The 16,346-nt window shown below is 43.8% G+C and overlaps 1 protein-coding gene across 2 annotated transcripts in view; it reads right to left on the bottom strand.

Moving 5' to 3' along the window:
• RNF144A (ring finger protein 144A) overlaps positions 1-16,346 on the bottom strand; it is a 51,679-nt gene that overhangs the window by 15,152 nt on the left and 20,181 nt on the right. For both annotated transcript variants that reach the window (XM_035109892.2, XM_035109891.2), the window contains one exon: positions 434-579. In XM_035109892.2, coding sequence (XP_034965783.1) covers positions 434-568 — 135 coding nt within the window. In that variant the 5' untranslated portion in view covers positions 569-579. The remainder of the gene's footprint in view (positions 1-433; positions 580-16,346) is intronic.

Genomic DNA, 16,346 nt, shown 5'->3' with positions numbered 1-16,346 from the left:
ACCACAACAACCCTGGGACTATGTCCACACCACACACCTGCATTAACTAGGTACGCATGCGTGGCACGTACAACCCACAAATCCTTAAGCATAACTCTTGTTGGCTTTGCACAGATCTTGGCGGGTGTGGTGTGGACAACAGAACTGATTCCAGCCGAGGCGCATACAGTGGTACCTCTACTTACGAATTTAATGTGTTCCGAACGCACATTCCTAAGTCGAAAAAAATTGTAAGTCGAATCCCATAGGAATGCATTGGGAGAAAAAATTTGTAAGTCGAAGCAACCCTATCTAAAAATTCGTAAGTAGAAAAAAATCCTATCTAAACCACATCCAAGATGGCGGACGGAGCTCCGTTCGTAAGTAGAAACATTCGTAAGTAGAGTTATTCGTAAGTAGAGGTACCATTGTACATGGTTTGAAGCTTACTAACCAAAGTACAGAAGATGCACTGGCATTGTGCGATTGTTGTCATCTGCTCCACTGGAAATTCCCCAAGGCAGAGTTTGCAGGACACAAGAGGATCAAGCACCAAGTCCCAAGTAGGTCTGTATCTTGCTGTAGTCATTGCAGAATAATCTGAAATGAGAGAGAAGAGATGCATCAGTGAAAGAAAGAAAGAGAGAGAGAGAGAGAGAGAGAGAGAGAGAGAGAGAGAGAGAGAGAGAAAGAGAGAGAGAGAGAGAGAACGAACTTTATCAGACACCTCATCCTTGATGCAAAGCTGTGCATAGCCTTATTTTTCCCTCCGGAATGGGAAATGTGCATAGAAAGGGGACAGGCATGGCCACCCTACTTAACTGGGTGTTCTGCCCACAGTGTCCGCGCCACAGGTCAGTTTATCGTATCAGGCTGTTCGTCACTTCCACCACAGTGCTAATGGGCTCAATCACTATTCCCGTTTTTCAAACTGCAAAGCGCAATGATGCATAAAGTGAACACTTAAGACATAATCCTGTTCAGGAGAAATGGTTTTATGTTATCACGTAACTCATAGGCACAGGCCAAAGAGGATGTTTCTATTCAGCAATGGCCAGCCTTGCTGGCAAATGGACTGTAAGCTGAGTCCAAGGTTCGGACTGTGTGTGCCATGCTAGTGAATCCTGAGTTGGACATCCCCTCAGAGCTTTGCTGTGTTTTTAGTTCTGTTCTGCTGAGGTGGGCAGCAGAGCAACAGAGCATGAGCGTTCTGCCACAGGCTACATAATCCGTAACATATAGCTCCCCTGTTCTTTTAAATGCCCAAACACACACCTGCACCTTAATACCAAAAGGGATAAAATCCCATGCACTCCCACCAGTCTAACGAACAGTGTAATTACATGATTCATCCCTATATCGAGCTACAGTTTTAGCTTTCTTCGTAATTCACATCTCAGCTCAAAAGGCTGCATTTTCCTGTCACTATCGATTTGTGGGCTTGAAGCCCTCCAACGGTTACGAAAAACCGCTTTATAGTTTGGCCTTCAGGTCTCCAAGGAAACAAACAAACAAAATATTTCAGTTCTTCGCCACAAAGCAGTTATCGGGCAAAGCTAACACTGAAATGGCAAGAATTGGATGAGAGAGAGAGAGAAAAGCAAGAAAAGATCAAGCAATCATATATTGGGGTGGGCGTCCCAGATCATTTCGTCTGAAAATCCACGGCATGAACCTTGCTCGGGGGGGGGGGGGGGGATAGAAAAAGTCGCTGAACAGGATATTAGCTCTAAATCATGTTGTTACAAAGATACAGCGGACCTCAGAACAAACTATTTTCCTTGTGGGAAGTTCTAAGGGTGTGCAAGAGTGTGTGAACCAGGCAGAAGGAGGAGGGTAGAGATATTTGTGTGTGTATTAAACCACACTTTATGTTGGTTTTGGTTTACTGGGGTTCACTCCCCCCCCCAACCAATCAACTCAGTGCTGGTTTTAAAAAATGTTCACACAAATGTCTCTCTAGAGATTTCCCGGAATATGTAGAAACCACTTTATTTTTAGATGGCTCCATTTTTTGCTTCCGAACTGAGAGACACTGAACTACCTGAGTTTATGCGGGAATGAAATTTGCTTACCAGTACATTTTTAAGCATTGTGATGCATCGGGTGTACCACTTACTGCTGCATTACAAAAAACAAAAACAACACCGAAAGTGGGAACATCAAGAGATGCCATTTCATCTATTACTACTCAAGGCGCTGCTCTGTTTTCAATATGCCAGGGTGGCTCAACTATACTATTTTCCTCTCAAGATACACATAAGTAGCAGAGAAGAGCCTTCCCCAGTTGCCAAGTCTGTGGATTTTAAAGGAGAAAGTGGTTATTTATACATATGTGCACTCTCACAAGTGATGTGGAGGCAAGTGTGTTTTCTACTTGCTCTGCTCCCTATCCAATTACAAAACACAACACAACAAGCTGCCCTTAGAGAGGAAGTCTGTTGTCTGTGGGTGAGAAAAACGCAGGCACTTGGTTGGTGCGAAGCAGAGAACAAAGAGGCCTGTTTACTTGTCAGGAGCCAAGTGGGAGTAGAACACTTAATATTTTGAAATCCAGGGTTGTGTTATTTCCTGTTGGGAAGTGCTATAGGGCCAGGCTGTGTGCAGGCCACAGAACCGTTAAAGGCGCAGAGTCCGTCCAGGGAAGAAAAGGGTGTCCATCTCTTCTATTATTGTCAGGGATGCTACACAGGAGAGACATCATCTCTGAGAGAAGCTTTCGAAGAGGCTGGGCCTCGTGCAGAAGCAAGCAATACAACATTGATTTGTACCGTTAGCTAATTTTAATTTTTTTATTTAAAAAAACCCCATCAGTATAATATCCACCATTCCATAAGATCTCTTCTCTCTCTGCTGACCTCATCCCTCTTGCAGCCTCATCCTCCAACTCTGCCCTCGCTAACTGCCCTCTTGGTACATTGGCCAATCTACTCTGATGTCACCTGCAGCTGCAAAGCAGCATGACATCACAGATGCTCCGGCTGCCATTAGCTCAACTGCAAATAACTCACACGCTGAGCAAAACTACACATCATGCGTAATGCCAGTCCAGTAAATGTTTCTCCCTTGTAAAGGAACCTTCATTAAATATGAGTCGGGAACCCTGCAGGGTGGGGAGTGGGGAAGACAGCTTAGGACAGTGTCAAGAGAAGATAGTCCACTAATGAAAGACCCTAGCCTCTTCCCATTCTGCCCCCCTTTTTGCTACAAGCTTCCCCTTCCCAAAGATGTTTCAAAAGGGGTAAGCAGCATAGCTCCATTGTAATGATTTTTTAATTGGACCCGAGTGCCTTAGAACAGCCCTCCTCAATCTGGTGCCCTCCAGATGTTTTGGACTATACAACTATGAAGTCTCACCGAATAGCTCAGTTACTAGAGCATAAGATTCTTAATCTCAGGGTTGCGGGTACAAGCCCCATGTAGGGCAAAAGATCCCTACATTGCAGGGTGTTGGACTAGATGAGCCTAGTCCAACTAGGGTCCAGTTCTATTTTTCTAACTCCCATTGGCTACAGTGGCTAAGCCAATAGGAGTTGGAGTCCAAAACATCTGGAGGGGCACTGGATTGCCTTTGAACGAGTGTGGGGAAGTGCTGGCCCTTCGGATGTGGTTGTACTAACACTCCCAACATCCCTGGCCACTGGCTACGTCTGCTGTGGCTGATGGGAGCTGTAGTTCAGTAACATCTGGAAGGCCAAAGGGTTCTTGGACCTGCCTTAGAAGTGTCCTAGGTCCAAAAGCAATGGACTACCCTTACCCAGACATGATGCTGTTTGGTAACAGTGTGCAAATTGGCCGAGTAGTTTCAGAGCTTTATGATGTTGAAGAGTCCCATCATATGCAGCTGCCACTTGTAGTATGTAATTAATCCCCAAGCCAGACAATATATTCAAGTCCAAAGCTTATTTAAGGAACATAAAGTTAAAGGGTTTGCCAAAGAAAAATCCAAATTACAGGAATTAATAATTGATAACAAGACCAAATCAATGTCTAAAGTTTATAAATATCTCCTGGAATGGGAATTAAAAGATGAGGAGATAAAGTGTGTCATGATTAAATGGGCACAAGATTTGGGCAAGCCAATTTATAAAATGCAATGGGAACAACTGTTGAAAAGAACAATGAATTTCACAGCCTGTGAAGGAATTAGAGAAAATATGCTGAAAATGCTATATCGTTGGCACCTTACGCCGGATAAGATAGCCAAAATATACAAAACTGTTGACAAAAATTGTTGGAAATGTTGTGGTAAAATAGGAGATTATATGCATTGCTGGTGGGGCTGCATTAAAATTAAAAATTTTTGGGGAGATGTTTATGAGGAATTAAAAAAAATAGTGAAGGTCACCTTTAAAAAAAAAACCGGAATATTTTTTGTTAAGCTTACTCCCAGAAAACCTTCCTAAAGACAGAAGAGATATTTTTCTTTACGGGTGTGCAGCAGCACGATTATTGATAGGCCAGAAATGGAAAAAGGAAGAAGTACCTGGAATAGCAGAATGGCAGATAAAGCTAGTTGAATTTATGAATCTGGACAAAATGACTGCTGTAATAAGAAATATATCGAAGCAAAAATTGATTAAAAAATGGGAATATGTAGAGGAATATTTTAGAAAAAAGAATATTAAAACGGAATTAAGGGTCTGTCTTAGCTAGAGGAGAGCAGGGGTATTGTTTTTGAGAAACCAAGTGATAAGAAAAGAAAATAATATTAATATGATATAAGTAGCGAAATGATAACGCAAGAATATGGAGAATATGAGAAATAAGCGACACGTTAAGAGTTGGGAAGTGATTTTATTCTTATATTTGATGTATAGATTTGTTGTACAGATATTTTTCTTTTAATGTATTGTTTTAAAGAATGAATTAATAAAGTTTACTTTTTAAAAAATTTTTTAAAAAGTAATTAATCCCCAAGCCAGGTGATCAACAGAGGCCTGCTTATATATTATTTGGGAGGTTGAATGAGGAAACATTGTTCCTAAGGGAGAAGATTATGAAGTGTGTATGTATGTATGTGTTGAATCAAGATAGGCTGCTCCAGTGCCTGTGGGAGAGCTGGACAAACTTAACTGTGAGCGAGTCCCATTCAGCAAAGCACCGTCCCAGAGAAACCATGAAAACAATATCATGAGGCACAGCTTACAATAGGTGAAAGGAACACAAACATCCCACAAGCTTCCTGCGGGCTATTTCACTGTGGTAAATTATTGTTCTAGTATGTACAAGTCCACCCAAAATAGCAATGAAACATGGCAGAGCCTTAGCTGCTACATTTTACAGTGCGGCAGACAATGTGAGGGAGCCACTGAAAAACATATATTCCCAGCTGTAATGTGTAAGAAGAGTCTTCGTTGTTCCGGACAGAAGGCATGTGAGTTGGACCTTCCTTCCAGGTGGAAGGTTGTTAGTACCACAGGTGAGAATTGCAAGGTAAACCCTAATTTTGGTCAGGCAATTTCTGCCCCCTTTGGCAAATATGAAAAATATGAAAATGCATCTGTTACTAATATACCAAAGAAAATTACAATGTACTTTGTAATTTAGGAAGCATTTCGTGAATATTTTATGGTCCACTTATTTAAAAATAAATGTTAAAAACAAGGTGGGTGAGGGAAGCAACTTAACCAGAAGATAGTTATTGCTGCCATGTCGATCTCAAGCGGAAACTGAAAATTAACTTCTGAGTTAGTAAACTGATTAATTCCCTCCATGTTTCAGCTGCTTCTCTGAAAGTGGTTTAGTACTTCTAGCGAGCTAAGCAAATTAAGGAAGAGGAATGCCAGATTTAGAAATTAACTTTCTGTTTCAGTTGGAACTAAAACAAATCCGTGTTCCCGTTACAGATGGTCCTGCGCTTCTTAAGCAAGCAACACTATGTACTTAAAAGTTTCTCTCTGGTCACCACCCACCCACCTTCAGAGGGCAACAGAATACAGAACAGGGCCTCTGATGAAGATTGTAACACCTGGGGACAGTTCTCTAAAGGCATTAAGAGTTTTTAAAGGTAATGAGTGGCACTTGGGCCCACAGTGGGCAGACAGCAAGCGAGAGATACACAAAAAGATGCCAAACATTTGTAAAGGTAAAGGGGCCCCTGACCACTAGGTCCAGTCGTGACTGACTCTGGGGTTGCGGCGCTCATCTCGCGTTACTGGCCGAGGAAGCCGACGTATCCAGGTCATGTGGCCAACATGAGAAAGCCGATTCTGGCAAACTAGAGCAGCGCACGGAAACGCCGTTTACCTTCCTTCCCGCTTGGAGCGGTACCTATTTATCTACTTGCACTTTGACGTGCTTTCAAACTGCTAGGTTGGCAGGAGCTGGGACCGAGCAATGGGAGCTCACCCCGTCACAGGGATTCGAACCGCTGACCTTCTGATCAGCAAGCCCTAGGCTCAGTGGTTTAACGCCACCTGCGTCCCTTTTACATAATCAGATCCTCCAAGTGTCCCTATTTTCCAGGGACAGTCCCAGATTTACAGAAGCTGTCCCGATTTCTGATTTGATCCCAGAATATCCTACTTTTCCTACTTTCATCGCAGAAACGTTCAAGGGTGTGGTATGTTCATCAGAGAAGTGTTGGAGGGTATGGAATAGGACATCCCTATTTTCATCAGAGAAATGTTGGGTGGTGTGCATAAGCATACATAGCCTTGATAGCTTGGACATATAAACTGAATGAAGAATTGAAAGTATCTCAAGATACTAGAGCCAGCAATACTTTCTACACTTCCCATCATAAGCCACGGCTCCCAATGAAGTTGCACAAATTGAAGAGGGGTGATTTATGGGCAGCCTGCTTTTCTACGCAACCGTGTACCATATGGCCATTGCATAAACCAACTAAGTAGATACTACAATGCCACATCAAGCTGGGCACGCAGGGATCCATTGACGGTCTGGCTCTCCTAACTTGTCAAGTACCTGATGGCTGGCATGGACAGCAAATGAGACCACAAATAACTCGTGTGGTGGAACACAGCACAGAGAAGCAAAGAAGCTAAGTGCCCTGCAGGGGTCAGGACAAGCTTCCTTCCTCATATCAGATTTCAGAAAGAGAAATACAGTGGCACCTCGCAAGACGAATGCCCTGCAAGACGAATTTTTCGCAAGACGAATGCGTTTTGCGATCTGATTGTGACTCGCAAGACGAATATGTTTTGCGAAAAATTCGCCTTGCAAATCGCGGTTTCCCATAGGAAGGGATTGAAATTTAATTAATGCATTCCTATGGGCAAAAAAAGAAATTCCAAGGCATTCCTATGGGAAACCGCGATTCGCAAGATGAATTTTTCGCAAAACGAATTCACTCGCGGAACGAATTAAATTCGTCTTGCGAGGCACCACTGTACCGTAATAATACACTTCTCTTATACTATGCTAAACGTTCTTCTTAAAACACCAGCCCTATTGATTTTGATGGAATTAATTTTCAAGTAAGCATGCTCAGAACTGCAAGTTTTATTTTTAACTTCCAGATTGCGACTATGTTATAAGGTGCATTTTTTTGGGGGGGGGGGGACTGGGTTGTCTCCAAGTAAACGCAGGCATCCAACCATAGGAGGTTGAGGGGGAAGAGGAGGCACCTCTCCCTTGGAACTGCCTAGGGGTGGGAAAGAGTTAAACAAGTTGTGGTTATTGTTAGAGCCTGTGGTCTAAACCACTGAGCCTCTTGGGCTTGCCAATCAGAAGGTCGGTGGTTCAAATCCCTGTGACGGGGTGAGCTCCCATTGCTCTGTCCCACCTCCTGCCAACCTAGCAGTTTGAAAGCATACCAGTGCAAGTAGATAAATAGGTACTGCTGTGGTGGGAAGGTAAACAGTATTTCTGTGCACTCTGGTTTCTGTCATGGTGTTCCGTTGAGCCAGAAGCGGTTTAGTCACGCTGGTCACATGACCCAGAAAGCTGTTTGTGAACAAACACCGGCTCCCTTGTCCTGAAAGTGAGATGAGTGCCGCAACCCCATAGTTGCCTTTGAGTGGACTTAACTGTCCAGGGGTCCTTTACCTTTTACCTTAAAGGTAAAGGTAAAGGGACCCCTGACCATTAGGTCCAGTCGTGACCGACTCTGGGGTTGCACGCTCATCTCGCATTATTGGCCGAGGGAGCCGGCGTATAGCTTCCAGTTCATGTGGCCAGCATGACAAAGCCACTTCTGGCGAACCAGAGCAGCACATGGAAACGCCGTTTACCTTCCCGCTGTAGCGGTTCCTATTTATCTACTTGCATTTTGACATGCTTTCGAACTGCTAGGTTGGCAGGAGCTGGGACCAAGCAACGGGAGCTCACCCCGTCACAGGGATTTGAACCACCGACCTTCTGATCAGCAAGCCCTAGGCTCAGTGGTTTAACCACAGCGCTACCTGGGTCCCTTTTACCTTTTCCTTACCTACAGGTAAATGGGTAGAAGCTATGAAAATGCTATTGCAGACTTTTGCTTTACCCAGAAATAATGCCTACCATCTTTTTCCTGCCGTGGAATCTTGCACAGCTTCCATTCACTACAATGGGGCTTTTTGCTGGAAAACCTCCCAATGGATTGTGGTGCCTGCTGGCATCTGTGACTGCATGCACCAGGTAGTAGACAACACACGCCATATTGTACTGACCATACTCCACGAAGGAGTACGGCTTGTCCTGCCAGGAAACTATTCTGGGAGGAATTTTCCTTTCGGGCTATTTTACCTTTGCGAGCCTACCTATGTCGGTGTTAATAATATTCAGGGCTCCGTGAAGGGCTCAAACATAGAGGCGTCTTGAATAAATCCTAGTGCTCATTACAAAGCATCTGCTTGTATGTCTCAGAACTCCACATTCCAAGCAGTGAAGTGGTTTTGGTAGAACATCAAACAAAATCCTCCTTTGGCCATGTCCTGATGTGACACCCAACATGTCCCTGCCTGCTTGAGAAGCTTCTAGCTGTGAGTGGTTATCAGAAGGGAGAAACTGCTTTCTTACTTTTTACCTTGTGAGGATTCCATCATGCAAGAAAGAAACAGGGAATTAAGGGCTTTAAAAAACCAGACCAAAAACAAACCTCTGGTTTGCTTACAAACTTTCGAAGCTGAGGATTTCAATGCTTTTTTCCCCTGCTCCATAAAAAGCTTAGTGCCTGCAAATTCCAGTCAATTCTGTCCACATTTACATAGCACTAAGTCCCATTCAGCTCCACAGGGAGATTATCCACTCTTACCTTTCCTCTGCTCTTTCCTGGCACAGTTCACGATTTAAAGCTCTCGTGTCTGAGTGCCTGGGGTTGCTGTTTAGTGTTTCCTGCAAAAACCTGCTCTTTAAAGCTCAATTGGAGCAAACGTCAATCCACAGAGAAACTTTTGCACCGATTCAGCTTTAAAGAGCAGGTTTTTGCGAGGAAAGCTTGGGGCAAAAAAAGAGCGGGGCAAGGCAAAAAGTAAGTGTGCATACATTTTACCTGTGAGTAACCATGCATGGGACTCCTCTATAAGGCTGCAATCCTCCTAAACACACTTATCAAGGTGCAAGCTGCACTAAAGACTTATTTAAAGCTTTTAAAAAGAAATCTCAACGTTCAGCTAAAGAGGGCTTCTGGAGCCGCTTACAAACGTAGTTCCTGCCCTTAGGCTTACAATCTAAAAGACACAACACAAAAGAGATTGCGGGGGAGGAGGTACAGTACTTTAGAGTCAATCTGCGCAGAACCACACAATGCAACTGGGAAGGAAAGGCTTTAGCTTCCTCGCAGGATTAAGGGACCCATTCTAACAAATCCATCTGTGCTCAACAGCTGCACTGTTCATTCTGCTTGGATTGGCTTTGCCTGCACGGAGCAGGGTTGTGTGAATATGTGCATAGTGCAGCAAACCCTTTAGAAGCTTCTGTTGTGGGAGGGCCCTAAAAGTCTAGCTGTGCAACTTCAGTGTGTGGCAGTTGTGTGACCCTTCTGGCGTAGAGCAGTGTGGCTTGAAATTAGCTTAAACTGGCCAAAAGGGAGGGAGGGACAACCACCAGCACATGCCATATGCACAAAGGAGAAGAGAGTAAGAGAAAGTCACATCACTGCTACTGAAGTACAGTCATACCTCGGTTTAAGTACGCCTCGGTTTGAGTACATTCAGTTTAAGTACTCTGCGGTCCCATCTGGAACGGATTAATCCACTTTCCATTACTTTCAATGGGAAAGTTCGCGTCAGGTTAAGTACGCTTCAGGTAAAGTACAGACTTCCAGAACCGATTGTGTACTTAAACCGAGGTGCCACTGTATACCCAAAGCAGGACTTGGGTAAAATTGGGGGGGGGATTTGCCAATTCAGAATACTGCCCTGCAGAATACTAAACAAATCTAATGCATACCCATTTATCAATTGAAAAACTGCCTTGTGTACAGTGATGATGAAAAACAGTATATAAATTTAAAATTAAATGAAAAGTGCAGACCCCCCCCTTTCCCTTGACACCAATTTTATAAATAAGCATTTTGTATTCTTGCAATAATCTTTATCCTTGCAGTAATATGATCCATTTAACTATGGCGGTTAAAAACAGCTTGAATCGGACTTTGCTCTGCAAACTGTTCTCTCAAAGAGTTCTTCTTGGGATACACTTAGAAGACCTCATGCACAAAAAGTAAACGCTTCAAATAAATTCTTATAAAAAGCTTTGGTGGAAAAATCAAGTTATTACTAAAGAGACTGTGATTAAAGAGGAAGAAGCCTGTTCTAAAGTTTCCAAAAGAGAGTGTTTGTTGAATATTTTAGAAGGTAGGAATCTCAAAACTGAACTTATGCTGACAGAGATCAAACCAGTCCAAAACCCACAGGGCCCTGTCCTCTGTTCAAGCTCCTGGGACAATCATAGATGAAGATTCCTCCACAGTAGCCCAGTTGAGTCATGTGGTAAAAGAAAATCGGCTCCTGGGACATACATGTCTATTTAAAGCAATACCACTGTTCCAACAGTGAATCTTTTTCTGGGTCACTCTCTTTCATTATTGTCCTTTCCTATTTACTTTAATGACCGCTCTTTCCTTAAGGGCAGCCTTATAGTCCAGAATTACCATCTCAGATACAAAAATAGGATCTGGGTTCTAAGAGGGCACTACCTCGGGTTTTCCTATTTTAAAACTGTACACCCTAAATTACACCGGAATGCTTAAATTAGGACGTCCAAGCTGTTCTCGGACATTTCCAGCAGCAGATTAAATCTTAATAAGTCATAAACTTTCTCCTTTTTTCAGGGGAGGTTGTTTTTTGTTGTTGTTTCACATGCAGTAGCACCAAGGAGGTCTGCGCTTGAGCAGAATGTATAAATCCAGAGCTTGAATAGCTCAGTTGGTTAGAGCTTGGTGCCAATAACACCAAGGTTGTGGGTTCAATCGGGGGTTGGACTGGTTAGACGATCCTCGGGTCCCTCCCAACTCTACAGCCCTATGATTCTATGACAGGCATCCCCAAACTGCGGCCCTCCAGATAGCTAACAGGACCAGTGATTGGGGAAGATGGGAATTGTAGTCCAAAACATCTGGAGGGCCGAAGTTTGGGGATGCCTGTTCTATGACAACACTTGTACTAACCAAATGCAGTCCTCAGATAGGAAGAAAATGAAAACAGAAAATACTTAAGAGTATTTTGGCCTTTGGTGGAGGTCGAGGTGGGGAGAATAGGAATAACTGCAAATAGGGAACTGAAATGTAGGCCTCCAAAGGAACAGCCCCACACCCTTGGTCGGTTATACTATCTAGCTGGGCTGGGCTGGTTGCTCGCTAGGATCAAACATTTTGGAATAGCACATCTCAGCCTTGAAGAGGAGCCTTGCAGAAAAATGCTCTTAAAAGTGGTCCTGAGTGGAATTCAACATTGCGCTTTCCCAATGGTTCTACTTGTGCAAGCATTCCAGATTGCCAGGTGTATTTTTTTATTTAAAAAATTACCCCTCCCCCTGCTGTTCTGGGGTTCTCCTGACAGCCCCTTGAGCCAATATGGAGAGGGGGGTCCTTGCTGTGCAGTACTTGCACGGGGTTTCCGTTGATGGGGCTGGTTAGGTGAATCCCACCCATTCTGAATGTTATTTGCCCATGAGGAAAACAACGTCTCTTTCTACCCAGGAATCACCCGATTTCCTCCCTATTCTTCTGTACATGTATTTAAAAACAAAAAACAGTATTTCAGAGATGGGAAATCCAAGGCTCTGCAGATGTTGTTGGACTCTGGCTCCCATTGGCTCTAACCAGGATAGCCTATGGTCAGGAATGATTGGAGCCAGCAATATCTGGAGGCCAAAGGTTCTCCATCCCTGACTGTCCATAGTGCGGAAATATTCTGTCCTGTAAAAGACAAAGACACATAAGAGAGAGAGAGGGAGAGAGAGAGAGAGAGAGAGAATTGGCCAAGGAACTCTTCTTGAGGCAAAAACATGAGTGTGAGTCACTAATACATCAAAAGTCGTCAGTCATGACTAAGGCTGCAGTTCTAACCCTACTGACCTGGGAGTAAGTCCAACTGAATTCAATAGGACTTATGTCCGCTGAGCAAACATGGCTGGCACTGAGCTATGAAGTCACACCAAAATCAATGAAACCAATCTCAGTTGCAAGTTGGCTTAATTCCCGTTGGTGAGATTCAGTTCCCGTTGGTGAGATTCAGGTGTCCTGGTTTGGACGATCTGGAACAAGCCCTATGTCTGCACATTCTCTGTCTGCTTCCAGCTTCGTATATTATGCATTGTAAGTATTTCTGTTACCATCCTTCAGTTGTATTCGCAGGGCAGTTTACACAAAGAATAAAACAGAAACGCCTTTACGTCTAAACCTGTGAACCATGACTTGATGAAACCTTCCAAATGAGGATCAAATCAGCAATGTGATCCATTCTTCTCAATGCACCTGGCAACGTTTAGGATTTTACAGGTCAGGACTTTCAAAGCCATGAGTCACAACGTCCCACATTAGTACCGTATTTTCCGGCGTATAAGGCGACTTTTTAACCCAGGAAAATCTTCTCAAAAGTCGGGGGTCGTCTTATACGCTAGGTCGTCTTATATGCAGCCGCAGAAGCGATTTCTGGCGCTGCGGACATTTTGGAAATGGGCAGCACAGCGCCGGAAATCGCTTCTGTGCATGTCCAGACGTGATTTTCGGATCCCAAACATGTGCAGAAGCGATTTCTGGTTCTGCGGACATTTTGGATATGGGCAGCGCGGGCATGTCCAGCCCACAGACGATTGTAGGAAGAGGGGTAGTCTTATACGGTGAGCGTATCCCAAACTCTATATTTTAACTGGAAAAGTTGGGGGTCGTCTTATATGCCCAGTCATCTTATACGCCGGAAAATACTGTATTTGCTTGACACCCAAACCCAATTAATTACTAGAAATTTAGTCCATATTATTTCAATACAACTTCCTGGAACTGGCTTCGGCTGCAGCACCATGCCAGAAAACCAAAGGGCTGATGGTTCTCAGACCTTGCATAACTGGAAATGAAGTTAGCTCTGCATTGTCCCGATACCACCCACCCAAGTCCCGGGGTTTTTTTATCAGTGGGAGACCTGCTGCGGACAGTTCTAAATTTGCCCATTCCCGACCACAGAACACAATTAAAATGTACTTTAGCCTTCACCACATTCCTATGATAGAGCTCTTCCTTCCCTTTAGAGGCAGTTTAAAGAAAACAAACAACCGCTTGACCTGTGTAGGCAAGGTTACGCTTGCCCTCGTGGAAAACTATTGTTATAGCGGCCCTCTCTGCGTTGAAAGAAATGGCTCCGTCTAACTACGACAAAGTAGCAACAAATGGCACATTCATCACAATTGCACCAGAAATGTGAGCAGAAAAGGGAGAGAGCATGGCACACGAAACGGCCAGGATCCAAGAAGCTACTGTTTAGTTGTCAGTCATACTTAGAGCAACCTCCGCCTGGGCTATATCATAAATTGCTCATTTTTAAAAGCCATTTGGCACAGTCATGGGATGGCAGGGAAGGCTGCGGTTTTGGAAGCACGAGTCCGTTTGGGTGAAAGGAATGAGTTATGCAGTTGCCTCCGACACTGGCCAAATCTAACTGTGAAGGAAAACTCAAAAGGTGAAACAAGAGGGAGCTGTGGCCAATTCATGTGACCCTAAGTGGAGTTGGTCACAAATGTTTAGGTCAAGGGCATCTGAGTTTGGGCACCGGGCGATTTGATTAGGCCTCTATAGGCGTTACAGCCCGCTACACGAGTACCATCTTGAGAGGGAGAACATTCCCCTCTGTCACCACCCTGCTCCGCAAACTGGGTGGTGAACTTCTGAAGTTAGGAGCACCCTGCACTCACAGAGTCTCCTTTTGTGATTCAGAATCCAGGAAATTAGCTTTCTAAGCTGCTCTAAGGGGTTATAACACTGATTTAGTACGTGCCCCTTATTAACTCAACCCATGTTTATCTGCCCATGTTCAATGCACTTGCAGCCATTTTGTGTGGTGCAGTGCTTTTGAGAGTACTCTGCAATACTGTCTTCTGAACTCAACTGATCTACTGAACTTAACACACAAATCTGCTCGTGGGACTCAATAGGGTCGGGAAAGGTAGGCAGCAATTTGGCACCTGTAATCTGGCCATAGGCAAATTCAGACAAGAACAGACCCTAGGCTTGCTGTTAGAACCCTAGTCTACACAATATAATCTTATTTCATCACTTAATAGACCTGAAGCATACTGTGGCTAATTATGAAGCTCCCAGAAAGGACATTTATTTATCTCTGGCACGGTGGCACAACTTAGGTCTACTTTGTATGTAGAAAGAAGGAACACACTAGCTGACCTTACAGATTTATTCTCTTGCTCAAAGTACAGCTGAACTGGAGTGCTGAAGGAGTTGAGTTTTAATTTGGAAACTCCACGTAACCCACCCAGGGGGTCTGTGGCACCATTCAAATGTAACAAAAACTACCACAGAGGTATCAAAATTTTCCAAAGTAGGAGGTCCATGCTTTGGCTTTTGAAAAACAAGCAGGCCTGCCTTGCTTAGCAAACTGGGAATCACTGCAATATAGGATTCTCTTTTAATGATATAATGTACAGAGCTTCTCCAGTATGAAAGGAAATTTGACATTTTGCTTCACTAATTCATTATTTGGATAGCAGCCATTCTCGCGGTATTTAAAACTGAAAATGCATTTCTCATGCAACACTAAAATAATATATTAAACTGATAAAGTACATCAATCTAAGCATTTTACACAGGGGGGGGGGGAATTCCAGCTAAAATGACAAAAAGCAACCCAAAATCACTTTTAAAAGCAATTTACCCTGGTCCTGTTTAGCAAACTGCCAAAAATCTTGTCAACTCTGTCCTTTCTTTTGAGCTGAGATTTGTTGCCAAGAGTTTAGTAATGAGCACTCATTTTATCATATACATCTTTCCGGTTCTTTTTTTTAAAAAAAGCAATTGAATTATTTTCATGGTTGGTAGATACATAAATAGAAAGTTGTACTGTATCTCAGATTCGTTCAAAGGAACTTGCCATAATTTTTATTTTTATTTTTAAGAACAGTAAAATGTTCTTCTTCGCACCGGACGACAATAAAAGGATAAAAAGCGAAAACTGTGTGCAGAGGCCAACCGTTGTCAAGACAGCTAATGCAAGGTCCAGCACAACAATGTCCCTTTTGTCTGCACTGTCGATCCCACAAGAAGGGCAGCAGGGGGAACGTTAGAATACTGTGAGCCAAATATCTAACAGAAGAACTAGTTGGAGGACCAAACCTTATCTAGATTACTAAACTAAAACAGAGGCACAAAAAGCATTGAGTCGTGGAACCACCATTATTCGTGTCTGAAGGGTCACTCTCTTATACCTCGGGCTTTATGAGGCTGGTAACCAAAGAGCTAAATGAGCTGTCGCAGGTTTTCTGAATAGCAAGCTGCTTTTGAATGGGAAGAAAGGGCAACTGTCTGCTGCCACTGAATACATTAGGTGGAAATGGAACTAGGCTGTGCACGCTGCTATCAGGAAAGACCCAAAGTTAACTCTTAACGCTGAAACCTCAAGGCTCTGGATTTGTCCCTCTGGGCATAATCTGAACTTCGGAAGCAATGGCTGTTCTCTGCCCACCTCAGCCCTCATTCATACCATTGAGGATTGAGGAAATAGCTCAGTTGGTTAGAGTGTGGTACTCATCATGCTAAGGTCACAGGTTCGTTCCCTGTATGCATGGGTGGCCAAACTAAGGCACGGGGGCCGGATGCGGCCCAACCGCCTTCTAAATCCGGCCCGCAGACGGTCTGGGAAACAGTGTGTTTTTACATGAGTAGAATGTGCCCTTGGGTCTCCAGCTGTTTTTGGACTAAAACTCCCATCATCCCTAGCTAGCAGGACGAGTGATGGTCAAGGGTGATGGGAATTGGA

This window comes from Zootoca vivipara, chromosome 3 (genome assembly GCF_963506605.1).
Source record: "Zootoca vivipara chromosome 3, rZooViv1.1, whole genome shotgun sequence".
NCBI lineage: Eukaryota > Metazoa > Chordata > Lepidosauria > Squamata > Lacertidae > Zootoca > Zootoca vivipara.
The sequence above is the reverse complement of the archived record's forward strand: the minus strand, read 5'-3'. Positions and strand labels throughout refer to the sequence as shown.